The sequence below is a fragment of the Pseudonaja textilis genome, chromosome 9 (assembly GCF_049901715.1).
Source record: "Pseudonaja textilis isolate UNSWEBS1 chromosome 9, rPseTex1.2, whole genome shotgun sequence".
NCBI classification, from domain to species: Eukaryota; Metazoa; Chordata; class Lepidosauria; order Squamata; family Elapidae; genus Pseudonaja; species Pseudonaja textilis.
The window spans coordinates 8,320,358-8,342,102 of record NC_141998.1 but is presented as its reverse complement, the minus strand read 5'-3'; the positions used below and the strand labels follow the sequence as shown (position 1 = coordinate 8,342,102).

At 37.5% G+C, this 21,745-nt stretch overlaps 1 protein-coding gene across 5 annotated transcripts in view; it reads left to right on the top strand.

Annotated features, from left to right (window-relative positions):
- Positions 1-17,396, top strand: part of ADRA1A (adrenoceptor alpha 1A) — a 36,363-nt gene extending 18,967 nt beyond the window's left edge. For all 5 annotated transcript variants that reach the window (XM_026714916.2, XM_087938883.1, XM_087938884.1 and 2 more), the window contains one exon: positions 14,887-17,396. In XM_026714916.2, coding sequence (XP_026570701.1) covers positions 14,887-15,404 — 518 coding nt within the window. In that variant the 3' untranslated portion in view covers positions 15,405-17,396. The remainder of the gene's footprint in view (positions 1-14,886) is intronic.
- Positions 17,397-21,745: the final 4,349 nt, after the last annotated feature.

Below are 21,745 nucleotides of genomic sequence, written 5' to 3'. Positions count from 1 at the left end.
AGTAGTTTGAAGCAGAAGCATTAGAGAAAGGGTAAGAATCATCCACAAGGGCAGCAGATTTCAGACAAATACAAATTTAGTATAGCTCAGTGGGATGATAGGTTACAGCTGTGGGGAAAGGCTTTTAAAGAGCTCTGGGAGATTCCAAATCCAAGCAGGAATCCTCCCTAAATCCTCCTCCTGATCTCATATATCCCTGCAGGATCCAATCTGGGTTAGTCACTGGGACAGAGGTTTAGCCTTCCAAAGTTTTCAGACTTTTTCTGGAGCCCATCCTCAGAGAACTTCTCTGTAGCAGAAGATTAGAGAGAAGCTCCCTCAGGATGGGCTCCAGCACGAGCCTGAAAGCTCAGAAGTTCAAACCTCTGATCCCAGTGACCGACCCAGATTGGATCCTGCAACATTATCCTGGGACACGTATCTTTGCCTTCCTTCATGTATCCCTTTTAACCAGTGGTGGTATTCAGCCGAACCAGTTGTTATATTACCCATCTACCCCATCAAAGTGGATCCTGGGCGCTGCACTGTGCTGTGATGGAGAAACGGGCAACAAAGCGGCCGGTGTGAGGAAAGGAGAAGCCGCTTTCCCTCTTTCTTCTCCCTGCTCCTCCTCCTTCCCTCATGCCAGTCACTCCATTGCTCTTTTCTCCATTGCAGCACAGCACCCAGGATCCACTTTGATTGCGGGGGAGGTAATTTAACAACTGGTTTGCCCCAGGTCAGGTTACCTGTCACTGGAAGCTCATCCCACATAGGGTGGAACTGGAGGGCAGGAATGGGCCATGATACTCCATGATAGAGCAGTTGGCATTAGCTAGTCTTCATTTTGCTTCATCCCTGTGGAACCAGCCAAAGGATAAAGCCACAGGGCAGACCAGTTGTGCATGAAGTTAAATCAGCTTATGCAGTTCAGACACGGTTCTTTTAATCTGGCATTCAGTGACTACTACTTACAGTAACCCATAGAAGATCTTGGCACAATGTCATTATTTTCCTGAACTGTATTTTCCTTTCAGATATGTAGCCTGATTCTCAGATTTCAAATAGGCATGGGAATAAATTATGTTAGTGCTAAAAATGTCTGTTTGTTTGGAGATAGGATGACTTGCAATGGTGTGTGTCCATGTTGGGTTCACCTGGCCACCAGTCTTTGGGACGTTTGTATGATCTCAGTCACACAGTTACTTGTTAGATTGGCACAGTGTTCAAAAATAATCTTTTATTTAAAAAAAAGAAAGAGCGAGAGAGTAATTAACAAACTTTCAACAAAGTTTTCATCTGGGCCTTACAAATGCAAACAATTTCAGAATGATCTCTAGGATCATTGTTTGAAAATAACCGGATGATTTTTATAAGAATTGTACTCTTTTTGGTAGATGAGACTTTTATGGGGGCGGGTTGCCCTATACAATTTTCTTTGTTTAGAAAAAGCTGGGGAATTGTTGTTTCATTTTGGAAGAACTAATTCTTAACAGATCATTGCAACAGCAATCAAATAAATGGTGGGGGGGTTGAGGGGGGCTTTTACAGAAGAAAGTCAGGAAATCATGCCATTAAATTTCATAATAATAAGAATTGAATTAAAAATAACAAGAATTGAATTAAAGTTGCCATCTTGAATTAAGGTTATTACTAGCTCATCAACATAATAAAAGTGTGTTACCTTACAGGTAATCCTTGCTTACAATCATTTGTTTGAAGTTACGATGGTGCTGAAAAAGGAGACCTACGATTGGTCCTTGAAGTTGTGACCATCGTAGCACCTTTGCAGCCACGTGATTGTGATCTGAGCACTTGGCAATCAGCTTGCACTTAAGATGGTTGCCTGGTCACATGATAGCTATTGGCAAACCTTCCTTCCGGTTTCCCATGGCACAACCTGCCTTGCCTGCCTGCTGTTCTGCTTTTGAGCCACCTGGGACTTACTTAACGACGCATGAGCTGCTCTTAAACAATGTCAACTGGGCATGCCAGGATCACTGTCGCTAAGCAATGTGGTCACATGACATTGTGATTACAACAGCATTGCTTAGCAACAGAAATTCTGGCCCCCAATTACCTTTCTTAACCTGTATTCTATTTCAGACCAAATTAGCAATGTTACTTAATGGGAGAATTCCTGGCTTAATGAAGCAATTGTGATGTTAAAGTAGGAGTGGTAGAAGCCCCGTGTGTCCGGGAAAAAAGATATATATTTGTATGTAACATTTTCTTACAAAGAAATTAGCTTTGAAAATGGGATTGCAATGTGCTCAAAGCTCATTAACTGGAATAATAATGTTTTATTATATGACAGAAATGTGTTTTGTTTGCAGAAAGATTTGGGAACAAACCTATGTTTTCCAGATAAAATGGATCAGAAAACATGTCATGATAAATATTTCTTTGACCCTGTAGCTCAAGGCAGCCAGCTTTTCTGCATCCAAGGATGCACTTGATTATTAATATAATCGCTCCTGAGGGAACAATAAAAACTCCTTTAAGTATTATGACAAAGATATCAACAAGCTGAATCAGGCTGAATGTTTTCAGCCCTGTTGGGAATAAAAGATGGAAATTGATGTGTTGTGCTTCAGTGAGGCACCCATTTCTATCCTGGTTTTGCTTAAAAGTAGAAAGTTTAATACACCTGAAAATATTGTTGCTGCTGAATCTCAAGATGCTTTACCACAGGTGCACTACACTGTTTTCCTTTATTCTAAGAATTGGGGTGACCAGTGGGGCTCAAGAAAGTCAGGATAGAAGTAGCAACTGTGTGATCAAAGACCAACCCTTTTTAAAATGTGTTGAATGTAAAACAAAAACAAGGACAGGGATTCAATTGCACAGATGCAAATGAACCACGGTGGTGCAACAGTTATGCAGTATTGCAGGCAAACTTTGCCCACAGCCTGGAGTTCGATTCTGATGGGGCTCAAGGTTGACTCATCCTTCCAAGTTCGGTAATGACAAAACTACTCCTAAAAATAATGGAGACAAACTTTTCATTTTTATCTAATAGTCTTCAAAGTAGGTTGATGCCATATTGTTGATATCAGTTGAGATATTCCCTCTTTCATTAAAATATGGACAAAATTACTGCATTGTGGAAATTTTTTTGCAAAAAATGTAGATTGTTGCTAGTGGTTTTGGAGAAATGCAATCCAAAATACTGATTCACAAAAACGAAGAGAAATAAACCAAATCAAGCAGAATTCCTGCCACCAAATTGGCAGACCAAACCCAATGGTAAGAATTGGTTTGCTGTTTGTATGAAATAAGCCTTCAGTTAAACACATTAAAAAGCAGTTAGACAGTAGTGATTGTCAAGATATGGTTAAACTACATCTCATGGCATCCTTCATCCTTCATTGGACATGGATATCAATTATCACTCTTGGAAAACAATTTATGATAGGTATAAGTTAAAGCCAATTAATGTAAAATCTATTTGCTGTACTTATTTGTATTTATTTAATGTATTTAAAATGTAAATGCAAAATTTAATGCAATACAAAATGTAATTTATTAATAAACCACTACAATAAAAAAATAGCAATGAAAGCAGTCCCATTGAATGTATTTATTAATACATTCAAATCAATGACAAAATCTGGAATCAGAATTCAGAAAATCATTGCACTATTTTATAAAATTTCAGAAAGGAAAGGAAACGAGGGAAAGACAAGGAAAAGAAAGGAAGGGAAGAGAAGGGAAGGAAGAAAAGACAGAGGAAAGGAAAAGGAAACACAGATTATAAATGGAAGATAGAATGCTTTAGATGTTCATTAATTCTACTTTTCCATACCTCCAAAAGTATGCACCTCAAAATTCAATATTCAGTGAACAGCACAAGGCCTTATACTGTTATGCAAGCATTTGAAACTTCCTTTCACTATAGTACCCATAGAGTGGGAAACACGCCATCACTATTTTTAACAAACTTGGCATTATCTCAGGATTCCACTTAATGATTGCCTAAAGTTGCAGCAAAGTTCAATTACTGGGGAAATTTTCTCCCACACCTAACTCTGAATGATTTAATAAATCATTTTCCGTGTTGCCTCTTGTTTACCTCGGATGCAAGACAGTTGAAAAAGTAAAGCTAAGAGGAAAATATTTGAACTTTGTTGCTACAGAGAATTAATCCTGATGTGTTAAAATCTTTTTTTTTTTTAGTACTGGCCTCATCTAGCTCTCCATTTCTTCTATTGTTTTTCCATCAACATCATCATTCTAGTTATCTTAACCTTTGATTTGCACCAAACACAAATGCTGTATGGGATTGATATATCGTTTTAGTCATTACTATTTTTGTTAGCTTAGGTCCCATTAGTCATGTTTCAACTAGAACTATTTTAATCAGCAGGAGTTAGATTGCTGCTGCTCTACTGCAGTCAAAAGTAAAGATAGCCTCTCTCAAGTTGAAACACTGTAATTCTAGTGAACTCTTATCGTGAAGAAAGAGAAGGAATCAAAGAACTATACAGTCATGCAATGACCATCAAAACGTCCTGTACAATAAAAATTAGCAATGAAAGTAATCCCATTGAATTGATTGAATGTAATGGATTCTCGATGTAGACAATAATATATATTGATCTGCACCCAGTCTACACATATAAGACCAATGGATTCAGAATTACAGTGTGTCAACAAGTACAATCCTTTTGTTTGCTATTTCCCATACACACATACACAAATATGGTCAAGTCAACATAGATATTTGTTTGTTTGTTTCATTTGTAAAATTTATTGGCTGTCCATCTTACCAGAGGGTAACTCTGGGCGAGTTACAATCTTAAAATTAAAATGGCACTAGTAATCAGTAATTTAAGCAAAGTTATGTAGGATCATAGTTCTTAAACTAAAATTACTCCTATCAAACTATAGCAACATATTCCATATTACTAACAAGAGATTAATACGAAACCCCATACTATAAAGTGAGATAATCCCTAACTATTCTGCTTTTAAATAGTTAGACTATGTTTTTAGGGTAGCTATCCATTAACTAATTTCATTATTTCATAATCAAGAGAAAAATGTTTTTCCTTGGTGAATTCGGTTCATGAAGAATGAATCATTTCTATCGCACAGATAAAGAACTGAAAGTAATAATAGGCAAATCTATCTGGGCTTAGCCAGAAATGCAAAATCTACAGCCAAACAGATTTGGTCAAGTTACTCTGAAATCTTTAATCTATAAACCATAGGCATGGTGGAAATAAACCATATCACTTACATATACAACTCTTTTATTAGTGGTAGACATTTTTTTAAAGGACATTTAAGAATCTGTGCAAATTTTCATCTGGGCTTTCTAAATTGATGGGAAATTAGAACAAAGGAATATGCAATCAACAACAACAACCAACCAAAACAAAATTGACAGTTTGCCAATGTACGATAGCAACCTTAGGAGAAAACGTCTGACAATATTTGATAACAAACCTGCAATAAAAAGCCTGAAATAAATTTTGCATTATCACTGAAACCTAGTAACTGTATTTCCTATATTGAAAATGGATTCCCTGAATCTGTTAAAGGTAACAACATCTGTAAATGTTGTTATTTGTAAAGGCAAATATCCAAAGTCAGCTACCCTGAGTACTGAAGATAAATTATCAGTCAAAGGCTTAGGATCTGGCTGAGTTTTTTATAGACCAAACAGCTGTCCCCAGAATTCACTGGGATATTAAAATCTTTGAACACCGATTATATCAGCCATCTCTCTTCTTACTAGATTACAACATGACAAAAACAAAAAAAACAAGTTCACTGCTGAATCCTTGCCAAATCTTCGTTCCCTACTTTGTGTTTAAGTCAGTTTAGTAAATATATTTCAGTATAAGGAGAAGTGTTGACAGGTTTTTTTCCACTTAGAAAACAAAATAACATGGAAATTACTCCAGCTGTTTTATAACAAATATGGTCACTTGTTGAAAGGTATAACAAGAATGGGGGAGTTTATGGCCTTCCAGATAATACTGGAATTACCACCTAGCTAACAACTTTTGCCAACATGGGCAATGGATAATATCAACCCTTCCTTGCTAGGAAACAAGTTTCACAATATTATCAGGATTATTAAATTAGAACACAATCTTGAAAGCTTGGCTGTGTCTTCACTACCCTCCCTCTTATATACCAGGGTATTAGGATGAGACAATCTGAGCCTTTTTCTAGTACTTTCTCTGTTTCCTGCTTTTAAAACATGCTTCTGTTTTGTAACCATTTCTCAATGATTTCTCCAAGGTCATCTCCTTGGCCCAATCTCCACAAGTAGGAATGTGAAAAAGATTGCTTGAAATCTAGAAAGACTTTTAATGAAAAGGATGAGGGGGTAACATGATAGCAGTGTTCCAATATCTCAAGGTTGTCAGAAAGAGGAGGGAGTCAAGCTATTCTCCAAAGCACCTGAGGACAGGACAAGAATCAATGGATGGAAACTAATCATGGAGAGAAGCAATCTAGAAGTAAGGATAAATTACCTTGACAGCTAGAACAATTACCTGCCAGAGGTTGTGAATGCTCCAACACTGGAAGTTTTTAAGAAGAGACTGGAAAACCATTTGTCTGAAATGGTACAGCGTTTCCTGCCTTGGCAGGTGGTTGGACTAGAAGACCTCCAAGGTCCCTTCCAACTCTGTTATTCTGTTATTCTGACTTAGTTTCCTCAGGCATTACTTCATAAATTTGCTGGGATAGGTTGGTTCATCTCATAGTTCTAACAGTAAAGTATGAAGTGGAAAATGAAGCTTGGACATAATAGAACAGGGTGTCACTAAGCATCAATTATAAAACTTTCTCCAGCCTAATGCATTTCACATAGGTTAAATTTAACTGCCCTGGTTTCTTATGATCTTAGCCAATGAGCATACTTATTCAGAGATTGTGGAAACAGAATATATCTGGTAGCCATAAGGTTAGTAAAGGTTATTACAACTTCATTTCACTTTGCGAAGTCAGGAAGCATTGACTTTTTAATGCCTAATTACTGCTTTGAAGTTGATACCTGCTCACCAACTGATCCCTTGGGCCAGATCCAACTGTTTGAAGAATATAATTTTTCAGAGGTCAGAATGCCTGCATATTGGCTCATTACAAGAGGGATAAAGGGCCTCAGTTCCTAGGAGACAAAATATCTGGCAAGGTGTCATTGTATTAAAGAAGTCAAGCCATCTGTTGGCCCACCAACAGGGAAAATGAACATGATATTATGTTTCCTCAAAACAGATTCTGCCAACTCATAGAAATCCCATTAGGATATGCTCCAAATGATTTGTGTCATTTATTCTACATTGTGTTTATAAAATTCACATTCATCTGTCTTTTCTGACCAAGGATCTTCTATACTCTGAAGGACAGAATTAGTTCATCCTTCCCCCTTTCTGGGTTTACAAATTACACAATCCACAGAATTATGTAATTCTGTGTGCAAATGATACTATCCACAGAAATCAAATTGTAAACTTTCTTAGGTTTATTTCATTCCTAAACTGCAGATTGTGGGGCAGAAGCAATGAACATCCTAAAATGTTCTCCCTGGGAAAGTCCAAAATACTTCTGCACATAGAAAAGTAGTACCTATTTCTGTCTTTGATTATCTATTGGTTTTCATTATTCTTTTTAAGTAATCCATAAGGACAGCATTTGTTGTTGAGTGAGGCTACCTTCTTGCTTTCCGTGTGTAAGGAATTGTTCATCTGTTTTTGTGGAACCATCTATAGTTCGGAGCCTTCCCTCCATCTGTTTAGTGAAAAGTTAAATTTTATTTTGTAGGTTTCTGCTAGAAATAAGAACATTGATGTCTATGGAGATTCTCAGTCATCCAGGTCATAATTGTCTCAAAGATGCTTTTTCAAAAGGCAACTGGACTTTCTTTGGTTTTCCTTGAAGGCATTTCACTTCTCCTCTAAGAAGGTTCATTGGTTCTGGTAGGATGGTGGGGGAGATGGAAGGTTTAGTTCTGACAGGTATTCTGTGAGAAAAAGACATTGATCTAACTATCGAAAGCAGGGGTGTGAATATATTAGAGGCATGACAAAAAATATCCCCTAGGATAAAATGATTCACTGATTCACAAAATAGTTACTGTGGTAAGCATTACTAGTCACAATAGACCCATTTTTAAGAAGACAATTCATTGAGTTTCCTCCCAACCACTTTCTGTATCCTATTTTTCCAAAATTCCTCAACTCTCCAATTTTATCTTGCTTTTTTTAGGGGGTAATGCTAATCAAATAGCATATACCCACCCATGGTTTTTGTTTTATTTTCTAAGGATGCTCCATGTGACATCTAACCATTTTTCTAAAAGGAAGACAACATTAGGGGTTTGTGGTCCATTTTTTGATATGCCTGTTTCTCCCATTTTATGTATAAAGTGTCAATTTTAAAAAGAGAAGCAGAACAACAATCTCAACTGAATATTCTTGGTAACAATGCAACAACTTTTTGAAAGGGTTTGATTTTATGCATGGATTTGGCATATTAATCTGATGTTCAGAAGTTCTTTTCGTATTGAACAATATGAGTTTTTGAAAACAGGACTACCTTGTGCTATTTCAGTTAAATAACATCTAACCCTTACATTTCCACACACTCAATATTCTGTCTAAATGGCAGGCTTAGACTTATTTGCAAAATCTATCTAGCAATCAGTGTACACAATGCTGAAAAAAAAACACAAATAACTTAACACTGGCACATACGCATAACCTAGTTTAGTTTAATTCAATGAATATAATATTAAGTAATACCTGTTGAAGGATACACTAGAATTATGTATATGCACAATCCTGAGATTCAATCTCAAAATGAAGTTGATTCAAAATGTTGAATCAAATATTTTTACATTGAATTAGACAATTTGGATGAGAGTCTACGTGTACAGAAATATCTGTTCCCAAAATATTTTGGAAAGATAAAGCTATTCAATTGGAATGTCCAAATGAAATTGAGTTAATGTTCTGAATTGGTTTCAATCAGACATCTTTGGCATGATGATAATTCACACAGGACTTCTGACTAAAATATTATAATCTTAGTTTATAGTTTGGAATAAGAGAAACCATCTGGCCAATTAATAAAAATGCATCAGGAAAAAGCCAAGAGAGAAACAGAAGAATTGTCCAAAGTGTAACTGGTGTAGCAACTAAACAGATCGTTAAAAAGGACAATATTGATTGGATGAAATTTCTCAAATATAATCCAATTACAATACTTAAACAGCTGATCATCTGAAATAAGCATTTTCTCTAATGTTTGTAACCTCCAGGTTACAATAATCACTATCTCTTATTGATGGTGGTGAAAATGGCTTCTGGAACAAACTTTAATGATATCAAATGTTGCCTCAAGATGAGATGAGTGGCATATAAATCTAATAAATAAAATAACACATGTGTGCTGACTTCATAATCACCATAATCCTGCACGTGCAGATATGACACAGGTATGCAAGTCATGGCATTTATGTGATAATATTATGTCACTACTGACATATACTTAATATATTTATTTATATTAATATACTTAGACATAAGACATAGAGTTTATTTACCCATGTAGTATGCCTGTATTATTTTATTTATTTATTTACTTATTTTGTCAAACAATTATTAGATAACAGGTATAAGTATAAACATGGTGATAAATACATGAAATGGATACGAATAAGAAAAAAGGAAGAAACAATAGGACAGGGATGGTAGGCACGTTTTGGTGGGCTTATGCACGCCCCCTACAGACCTACCTTAATTAATTACTGTTATCCTTCTCATCTTTTCTACTACTGTTACCGGTATCACTGTTATGATTACTATTACTTTGTCATTTTGTATGCATAGTGCATCGGAGACAAATTCCTTGTGTGTCTAATCACACCTGGCCAAATAAAGCATTCTCTTCTACAGTACTTGTCTCTGCCTTGCTGAAAACATTCAAGGATGGTGAGAGTTTTAGTCCATAGCGCATAAATGATGCCACTTTGGAGAATTAATCTTGTTTTATAAGATGCGAATCATCCAAAGTCCTCTCCTTGTTTTTCAAAGATGTAATCAAAACGTTTGATACACCTGTCAGCTTAGTCTTTACGTACAGGAAAGTAGCATGGCACTGTTATTAAGGGAAGGGATTGCAGCTTGCTAATCTTGCATTAAGAACAAGCCAAAACCATTTTTTTCCTGATCAAAGTTACTTTACCTCTAGCTATCTTCCCCACCCACCCATCCCTGCTAGAGAATCTGAAAGACTGCCTTGGCTCTGTGCCATTTTGCTTTCCACATTATAATTACTTCCACAAGAGAATGCCTTCCTCTTCTTTCAGTGCTGGAGTTAGAAGCTGCCCTTGAGCACTCAATGCAAAAATCCAGGCAGAAACTAAGATAATATAACAGCATTTTAAAAGGGTTTTTTTGACGGGGGGATAGATCTGGCACATAGAAGACCATACTTTGCTCAGGTGAAAACCCAAGTTTTGCTCCTACGATTCAGGGTAAAAATTTCCAGATTGCATGGCTAATAAACATCTAATATCTTGGTGTTGACCTTCATGCAACATGCTGGTTAAATATAAAACTATTTTCTATTGTGGCAGCCACCAACTTTTTGGGTATCAGGGACAACTTCCGTGGAGAGAGGAAGTTTTTCCGCAGAATGGGGAGGGTGTTTCACATGCTGCCTGCATCCCACAGATGGGGCTTCGCTTGTTTGCGTGGCCTGGTCACGTGGCATACCATGGCCCAGTCCGTGGTTCTATTGCATTTCAAGTTTCTAATACTGCATATCTGCATATATTTCTCTTTCTGTGATATACCCACACATATACTTGTCACATATGCCACTGAGTACATAATTTCATGTAAACCTATAATTGTAGGAGATGACTGTCTGAGCCAAGGGAGGGGTCAAATGATCATAAGTCTTGAGTCCTTGCACACCTGAAAGAGATCTATGTCCTGGCCACCTTGAATGCCTTTATTCCCACTCATTTCTCTTGACCATTAGTAAGTCAGATTTTTGTAGAGAGCTTAAGCTTGCATTAAATCTTTAAACTCATTTGAATTGCCTGGGTCTCTTGATTTCCCTGACGTTTGACAATAATATGCTTTGGAGTTAGTCCTCCTCGTACATAAACCATGCTTTGTGACAAATTGCTGGATTAATGCAATATACTTAACTTGGTTACTGAATTAATACATTTTCTCTGCCTTTATGAACATAAAATCATGAATTAACTAAACACTTTAGGCTCACACACCATACTAAGCCTCAGAAAAACTTGCCAAGCCTAAATGCAGTCACTAGGATTTTGACCAATTTAAGCATATCATTAAACCATGAATGGTCACGGTGAACCACCTCTGTTATGATTCTGCTATTTTACAATAGTATTTTTCTGTTATAGTCTTGTTTTAACAGAGTTATTAAAGAGATTGCCTGAAGGCTTTTGCGTAAAGCTGGGTAAGAAATCTTGGACAGATACATAACAAAATAAATAAGTAGTGGGATTTGAAAAAAAATTTAAAACTTACTCTGATGCAAAAGGTAACATCCAGTTGATGACTCCAAGACAGCAGGGGATCTGTTCTCCAAACTGTCTTCATTGATTTCCCATCTGTTTCTGGACCCTATTAAGAATGATAATTTTACTCATTAAATCCCTAATTCAGCCACCTGAGTTTTTCCAGACGTTGCTGAACAGCAACTCCTTAAATTCCACTGTCTCTTACCAAGTTCTTGAAATATTACTTCTTGGCTGTTTAATAAGGGAAAGAAATCCAGCATTTTAAGACCTAGATGAAATTAATACACCATTTTTCTGTTTATTTTGGCAAGCTACCAGCAACCAATTTCCATGAGTTTCATAGAAAGAAACTGATTAAGAAGTCCGGTTTGTAAAGCATAGAATGGAAAGAGGAAAATGGGTTTGAGTAACTGCAGATGTTCCTTAGAATCTTTTAAAAAGGGAAGTGAAATTAGGAAGGATTATTAAATTCCATTAGCAGCTCTCTAAAGTCTCCTATATGCTGATTTAAACTTGATGCAAAGAGGCTTTGGGAATGCTGAATTTTACCATTAATGTTCAAATTGAATAGTCAATTAACCTGCATGGGGGGGAGGACCCTTTAAAAGCTGCATTACAGAAGGCCTCTTAACTTTGCATTTAGTTTAATTATTATAACGTTAACCACTTTTCTTGAAGAAACCACTGTAAGTAGGTATTATCTCAGTTTCTGAATCCTGAAGTTGCTTTCCACCTTTAACAACTTCAGACCAGCTGACCTATCTAAACCCCAGTCATTCTGTTTTTCCCCTCCCCCTTTTTATTCACTTTAAACTAGCAAAAACTCTAATAATTCAGCTACTGATTTCAATATCAGTCCTGTGTATTTGCGATACGAAGAGCCATTAAAGCTCCGCGTTGAGCAAAATCATTACCATGCTAGATCTATAGGGCATCTTCTGCTGTGCTCTGCAAGTATATTGCTGTGCTTGTAATATAATAATGTTTGATCAATATTATTCTAAGTCCACAATGTAGGACACATCTGTGAATGATCCAGAAGGCCATTTTAATATCTTTTCCTCCAGTCTGATGGGCTGCTACGGGTACGTCCGCGTTCAGGTGGACCCGTAGCTAACATTATGGTTGGTTGGGAAAACTGCAAAATCCCACCCGAGCTGGCTCCGCCTACCACACCACACCCCACCCCGCCCCTCCTAGGAGTCTCCACACAGGCTGTTTTAGATGCGACCTCCTAGGAGTCTCCACACAGGCTGTTTTAGATGCGAGGTAAGTGCAGAGCCTCAGGAAAGGGGGGAAATGGTCCTCCCAGAAGTTCCAGAAGTCCAGAAACGGGTCCATTTCCAGCCTCTGGAGGGCCTCCAAAGCCCAGGGAGGCAGTTTTCACCCTCCCAGAGCCTCGGAATGCAAAAACAGCCCCGCCATGGTGCAGGAGCAAACTAGGCTACACCCACCATGGCCTCACCCACCCAGCAACCAGCAGAGAACCCAATGCTGAAATTTTTGAACCCCACCCATGAGGAGGAGGAGGCATGAGAGTCAGGATTAGCATCAAGGCAACCTGAGAGCTCTGAGGGGAAGAGGGAATGGAGCTGGCACAAAGAAAGACAGAGGCAGAGTCTGAGCCATCTATCAGCCCTCAGATGGAGAATCAACAGCCCTCAGGTCTGGAGGTTAATGAAGAAGAAGAGGAATAGCTGGGTCCAGTGCCTGACGCATGGATGCACAGAAAGCAGAGGAGAGGACAGAGCAGTGGAAATCTATGGGCTGATCCTTGGGATGGAAGAGCCACTGCCACTAGCGAAGCCCCACCCTAGCTCTGGGGATAAAAGGCAGGGGGCAGAGATGAATAACAGTGGCAGACAACTATTCATCTTCCGGCCAGATGGTCTTGCGTCGAGAGAGAAACTTTTTGCCAGGGCTGCCAGCATTCCTAATAAAGGAATCTTTTGAGTTCACATCAGAAGGTTTGTCGCGTTTGGGGAGATGGGTCAGAACAGGACCAATCATTTATTGCAGGACAAGACCTGGGAATTAGTGGCCATGTGTCTCCTCACACCAGTGTCTCAACATAAGCAAACTTAGCCAGGTTGATTAGTGCCATACTGCTTCATATTCTCCCTTGCACCAGCAGCCCAATGGGTCACCTACAAAGTGATCTTCCATCACCGCCATCCCCATTTCACAGATCAGATATTGCAGATGATTCATGCAATTGGGCAGGAGCTCAGAAAAAGCACAACCTGCCTGTGACGGGTAGGAAGAAGATAAGCAAGACGTGTACCATATACTTGATCTAAAATTATCTCCAGCCAATTCAGCTTCTTTTGAACTCATGTTTTTCTTCCAAGTCTCTTGGCTGTTCTGCTGATAGATGTGTTGATTCATTGCACAGGGAAGGCTGCATATTGGGTGGATTTTAAAGGGAAATAATCCTCCGAAATAAGGGTTGTATCTACAACACAATATCATGTGGGTTTGCTCATAAATGATTCCCATATATTCAAGGGCTTATTATCAGGTAGCTCTTTTTAGTATTGTTGCCTAAGACTTCTAAAGGATGCCTTGACTACTAAAGTAGAATGATGTTTGCTTTGTAATACTGGTACGTGTAGTGTACAATGAGCATGAGTGAGGCATGACAGGCTCTGCAGCCAAAGTTTGCAATGAGGATGGTTTCTACTTCACTTGGATCAAGCTTAATTATGGGCAACCAAGGCATAATGATTATCTATACCTAGTTCCCTGATCCTAGGTAATCTCATTAAATAAGACTATGTGCATTTTGCTTTTATGCCTGGGCCACTATATGAATAATTGGCACCTCATCTAAACAAATAAAAATAAAACAGAATAAAATTCAGATTGAATTTCAGCCTTTCAGAATTCTATGGATTTTCGCATTTCAACCTCTCCCAGCAAAATAAATAGGGACTTAAAACATTTAACTGGACTTTTTCTTACATTATGTTCTGAAATAGTTTTTCAGTTCCAATAGAAGAGAATATCTGTAACTCATGGTTGAACCATGGAGTCCTTGGTGGTCTCTGAGCTTAGTTATTTTCTGGCAGATGTTTCATTACCTAACTAAATAACAACATCACTGTACAGTACACAACTAAATAAGACACATTGCACGCTGATGAGGTTACATAATCAGGTAATGAAATGTTTGCAACCAAACGACCAAGCGCAGAGAGCACCAAGGATTCCACATACATTTTCTTGCCCAGAGATTATCTCAATTACGATGATTCATAATTAAAAACTTTGAAAAAAGTATTCCCTTCCTTTGATTTCTTACCCCTTGATCCTCTGAAGTTGCTTTTTTATAAATCCATTAAAATTCTGTTTTGCTTTTGTTTCCATTTCAGGTTCTTTCTTTCCTGACAGCAAGCCCTCTGAAACCATTTTTAAAATTGCCTTTTGGCTTGGGTATCTAAACAGCTGCATCAACCCCATCATTTACCCTTGTTCGAGTCAAGAGTTTAAAAAAGCATTCCAAAATGTCCTAAGAGCCCAGTGTCTCCACAAGAGGTATTCCTCCAACAAATACTCCCTGAGCTTCACCCTCAATCACCCAAGCAACCATGTTGCTGAAGCTCCCAAAGATATTGTCCGTATACCTGTTGGCTCTGGAGAACACTTCTATAAGATTTCCAAATCAGATGGCGTGTGTGAATGGAAACTTTTTTCAGCCATGCAAAGCATGTCAACCAAGAGCAATGCTCCGAAAGAAAGGTCCAGCTGTTCTACAGCCAAAGTGAAGAGTAAAGGTTTTCTGAGAGAGTGCTGCTGTGCAAACACATCAGGAGAAAACCCAAAGGACCAGCAAATACCCACCATTAAAATACATACAGTCTCCATCAGTGAAAATGGAGAAGATGTTTAAAAACCTTCCATCATTTTGATGGGAGTTCTACAGGTTTACAGTGTGTTTTCATGGTTTTCTGTGCTGGCGGGTTGAACACAAAAGCTCTGCATCTTCAATGGGTCACAACAGGAGAGCAAATGAAGTTCAGATCAGGTCAACCTCTGTAGAGATGGAAACCATGAGAAGGCTTCCATCCATGCTATCCCATTGGATTCTATGGGAAGTAGAACGGGGGCCCTGTGGGGCTGGATGCCTTTGAATTATCCAGATTTCATTTCTTATTCTTTTAAAGGTTTCATTATATCCTGTTATTTTAATTAAAATTATCTAGCCTTTCTTTTTGTAATTATCAGCGGCGTAAAAACATTCTTGTAATATATCCTACAATAGAGAACCATTAATATATGTTCTAGCTTTCATTGCAAGTGCTTTTTTTTTTAGTTGTCAGCTTTTTTATTGTGGAATAACTCTGCATTGTGAAGATAAATTTGACAAGGCTGCAGTGTAAGCTAATAGAGAAATTTGAGAGGGAGGGATATGACATGAAGGTTCTTAACTTGACCCTTACCTTTTTATTAATGGAATGATTGTGGTCCTGTGAAATTGTGAGTACCATAAAGACTCAATTGATGCAATGGGAGCTTATATCTAAGCCATGACTCCAATTTTTACTTTTTAATATTTGAAGGTAACTGTCTTTCCCCAATAGGATTAGCTATACTGCTAAGTTGTATTGACTTAATGCCAATTTAATTTATGCCTTCCCATCAAGAATGCTGAGAATTATAATGCATTTTGAGTGTTCAAATTTTTCTTTTTCTAGTCTATTTCTTAGACTCAATAAAGTAACTTTGGGAAAAGAGGATTGCTATTAAATTTTTTAATATTTGTAGTATAGCTAGGGCACAGAGCTTTCTTTCAATTGACTTTAGCTAAATTAAATTGCTTTTCTTGAGATTACCAAACCATAAATCAATCCTCTACAAATTGGATGAAAACATTCATCTGTCAGTTACTTATTTTCAATGAGATATTTTCTTCATGAGTATAGGAATGTTTCTTTCTCGTTAATCCAGATTATTTGAATTTGGTTTATAGTTCTAAACCAACCAGGAAATTATGGCAAAGCAAAGTTCTGAATGTTTTCAGTTTATGAATGGACCCCAGTACAATAAAATCTCATTGTCTTCTACTCATTTCAGCATTGGAAAATTATCCTCATTCATAAAGAGTTATGTATAATATTCCTCAACACTCATGAGAAATCCTCAATTTATGGGAAACTCTTGGCAGGCTCATGTATTTATATTTCACACATTGTCTCCTGGAAAATCAAGTGATGAGTGAACAGGTAATGGAACCATTAGTAACTAAAACAGAGTGAATTGGATCTAGGCAAATTTAATAACAGACTACATTCAGATACTACATTAAGCCATGCAGTGGGATGTTTTGGCTTCAACTTAAGGTGTTGCTTAAACCCAGACATGGCTTAGGGAATTATATGAGCCTAGACATATACATACATAAAAAGGGGGATTTATTTTAACCATTACTAACTTGGGAGCAACATGTTTTGATGGGAAGAAACAAAAAATAACACAGCAATTCTTACCAGCAGTCTAAAACAATAATATATAGTTCAGGATAACAGAGTTTGAAGAACATGAGAGATCTTCTAGTCCAACCCCCTACTCAAGCAAGAGACCCAATACCCTTCCAGACAACTGACTGTCCAGTCTCTTCTTAAAAGCTTCCAACTTCTAAAGGCAAGCATTTCCACTAGATATAGTAATTGTTCCAATTGTTAGGTGGTTTCTCCTTGTTCTAGGTTGGTTCTCTCCTTGATTAGGATATTTCTGGATTCTTAGAACTTTAGGACAATATAACAAATGACACAGGATTGCAAAATGCAATCCAAATTAATCTAAATCCAGCCAAACTATTTTTAATGAAATTATTCAGACTGCCAGGATTATTCAAGGAAAAATAAAGCATAGATGAATTGTCCTATGTGTGTTATCTGTGTACATGCAAGACTGAGGCTGTTGTGTCCTATTATTTGGAATTGCTAAATCATTATTTTGTGTGTGTGGTGACATCAATTTATTATCGATTAATGTTAATCCAAGATCCAGGGAAGTCAAAGAATGTTCTCATTTCTCAGCAATTTTCTATTGCTGTAGTGTCAAAGGATTTCACGAAATAACTTACCCAAAATAATCACAAGTGTAATAGGAATTAGCTTGCTGTCCTTTCTGCTACAGCCTCATGCTCCAGTTCTGCTCTAGGTTATACACCAACTCTCAAGAGGAGACAAAATGGTACAATTTTTTTTAAAAAAGGAGACATCCTGTCCACCAGAAGTATCAACTAAAAAGGAAGTTCATGTCTTTAAGTGTCTCTCAGGAAGTAGCTATTGTAAAAATTTCCCAGGACAAACTGGAATTGACTGAGTGGTAATGTTCACATGGGATACTTACTCATGAAATATTACATTCCTTTTTTTAATTTATTTTTTTTATTATTTATTTTTTCTGCACAGTTCTTCTGTTTATACTGATCTCCTGCAAACCAAGCAGAAAATACTTAGAAAGTAGATTTCTAAGTAGAAAACTGCTGCTTTCTTCTGGATCCTAGATTTTCCATTTTATTTTATTTTTTATTTTTGCTTCATTTTTTTCCACTCAAGTCATTACCTGATGCTACTATTTACTATGCTATACTATGCTGGAAAGATTTAGTATAGAATCTACTTATACATCTTTCTTGCTTGCCTGCAGTGCTAATTTGTTAGCAAGTGGGGTGGAAATGCTTCTAGACTTTATAAGACAGCAGAGCAAAATGTTGACTGTAGGTATGGCTGTAACCTATGTACCTGACCTCTATTTGCAAACATTTAGTAAAAAAAAAAAGAGTCACTAATTGCTGCCAATTATAGGGGCTGGTAATCATTTCAATTTCAAGGACATTGAGCCAGCGCTGTCCAAAGACATTTGTGTGGCCAGCGTGACATTATGGAGCATTGTTACCTTCCCACCAAAATGGTACCTATTTATGTATTTGCATGCTTTGGGACTTCTAGATGGGCAGGAACTGAGGATAGGAGTTCACCCAGTCATGTGGCCCTCAGGTCTCAAACCTAGGCTGCCAGCTGTCCAGCCAACAAGCCCAGCATTTTAACTGATTATTTAAAATGCTGATTTCTGCCCAGAATCTAAATTGGGAACCAGAGTCTACCATTCTTGTTTTTAAAATGCCCTCTGGCTGTGTATGTAATACTTAGTGCATTGGAAATAGAAATGGATCTCTACTCAAAATGCTGCAATACAAGTTAAACAATTGTATTATTTTTTTCCTGGTTGGTATTTTCATGATGGAAACTACTATGTTGTGGGCACAGTAAAAAAAAATTGTGAGAAATCTCAGTGCTAAGAACTATTTATTTTGGAGGAGTCATGATGTAATGATAGAGTACATTTTTTCATGGAGACATTCCTTGCTTTAAGCCTCATATGTAAGATTGGAAAGAAAACTTGGACTGGTTGAGCTAATGCTATGTTAGATGGGCCAGTGATTTGGTGCAGTATAAACTTATTTCATGCACCATCATTTAAAGATGGAATATACATTACCGTACTTAACAGATATCTTGAAATAATTCTTTACCATTAGTCATTATGATAGAGTTCAATGGGATCTGAAGACGAAATAACCAGAGGACAATGAGAAGATATATCTTGCTATCACATCTATGTGAGAAAAAGTCTAGTTGATGATGGTCTAATGTGATTTTTCAGTGTGTGATTTTTCAGTGTGTGATTTTTCAGTATCTCTGTATAGCTGTCTAGTGGTCATCCAGATTTTTGCAATGTAGGTATCATAGCCCTAACATATGTTATTCCCTCAGATTAAATCAGGGGTGAAAAAAAACCCATAGTCTCAAAATGTTACTGGATGTCAATTCTTTGTGACGATTGTTGAAGACTACTTTTAGCTGTAGCTTCACTATATCTGGAAGGATACATTACCAAATCAAAGAAAATCACTATCAAAAAAATGTCAAAACTTTGGGAATCCTCAAAAAGAAGAAAATAGTTCATTTAGGTAGACCTTTTCATGACAGCATAACTATAGTGAACAGAGAGGCAGCTATGAGCTTAATGCATGCCTGAAACTTTGCATGAAAAGTGGGTTAAAATTTCACCTTTGGCACCTCCAAATTCCAAACCTGAAAATTTTTCTACCAGAAATCCCACAGAGCTACTGCCTGCCAGCATAGTCCAGTGGCAGACTGGGTATGGGTCCATTTCCTGTGCCTTTCCCATGTATAAATCAGCTTATTTATTTTTATACCATGGAATCTCTTGCAGCCCTCTGGCTTTATTTAGCATCTCTACAATATTTTTAGTGTTCAGAAACACTATCATGCTGATCTTGTTTGACCTTACACAAACTGTTTTTCATTAGGGACTGAAAGGCAGTGAGGTTCAAGGTCAGCTACTCATATGGAATATCCATTTCCAATGGTCCAAGGTCCATACGATTAAATATTGAAATTAAATTAAACAAAACTGCAAGAATAGCACCATCAGGGTGAGGGTGGGGTGGAAGATCAAAATTGCCACTTGCCACCAGAACTCGCTTCTCCTAAAGATGGATTATTTCTAAAAGCAAAAATAAAGAACGAATTAGTTTCTTTTCAAGTCCTTTCAAACTACGCCCAGGACAATGTGGAGCTGGGAATTTTAACGATGCATTCTGAGATCAAAGCAGTTGCTTCTGTATGCAGGAATTCCTCGACTTATAACCAGTTGTTTAATGATTGTTCAAAATTACAAAGTTACAACAGCACTGAAAAAAACTGATCCTCACATTAAAGAACATGGTCACATGATCAAAATTCAGGTGCTTGGCAATTGGCATGTGTTTATAATTATTGAAACATCTTGGAGTCACATGATCACTGTTTGCAATTTTCCCAGCTGCATTCTGAAGCCCAAGTCAATGGGGGATGCCTCATTTGCTTAACAACTATCTGATTTAATTAACAACCACAGCAAAAAAGGTCATAAAATTGGGTGCGACTTATTTAATAACTGCCTTGTTTAACAATCAAAATTCTGACTGTATTTATTCAGTAATCAGATTCACATAGCTACCCATCTCACCAAAAATCTCACCTTTTCCACCAATCAGGTGACTACTGGGAAGAAAAGAAAACTGGATACAAATCCAATGTCCCACACTGGATCTCAGCATATTAATCTGTTTGAACAACCCATAAAAGTAATATGCATTCATGCAATCCATGTGAACAATACAGCCGCAAATCTGTATTAACTACATAGTTTGGTGCAGAAAATCTTAAAAAGTTCCTAAGATTGTAGATGAGAAAAACAAGCTCCTAATGTTGTTTGCAAAAACCGGTTCCAGATGATTAAAACATAAGTTCCTAAAAAAATTATATAATATTATTGTAGCATACTAGGCAAAAAAAATCTCAAACTGAAGCACAGAGATGCTGGATTAAAAAAATAAATATATCTAAGTAGCAGAGAGAAGTTCTGGATGAAAAGATAATATATAACTTGGAGGTTCAGTATGCGGCAGCTTCATATGTCTTTCTGGGAGAGGCAGCCCCAGGAGTAGAGATTGCAGTTCTCTTGTCACAGCCAAGAAATTGCAGATAAATGGAAGAGCTTGTAGCAATCAGCCTTGCTACTCTGTTCAGTAGACAAGCACTAGGTAAAAACCATATGTTGGATACCTATATTTTCACTTAAGGGCGCCCCCCGGCACTCTCCATCTGCAGCTCAGCTGTAACGTGAGATGAGAAAAATTATAAAATAGCTCAGGCATCATCACATTACAAGACAGAGGCTCTCAAGTTCAACTCATGGTGATTACATGGATATGTTTGTATAGGTTTCTTGGCAGTCTTATGGAAGAGTTTTGCTGTTGCCTTCTACCACTGTATTTTCCCCCCTCTCAATCTACCTACAGCCCACAGATTCCTTGATAATCTCTTATCCAAGCTTTACCAGACCTGTTCCTGATGCCACCACTCATAGGACTTCACTCTATTGACTGAATTAATTAATTTGACTCAGTTGTAATTAGGTTTTCATTTACAATTAGATTTTCATTCAAAAGCCATGGCGGTGCAGTGGTTAGAATGCAGTACTACAGGCTACTTCTGCTAACTTCCGGCTGCATGCAGTTCTGAATTCGATGCTCACCAGGCTCAAGGTTGACTCGGCCTTCCATCCTTCCTGGGGCAATAGGCTGACTCTGTAAACCACTTAGAGGGGACTGTAAAGCACTGTGAAGCAGTATATAAGTGCTATGGCTACATT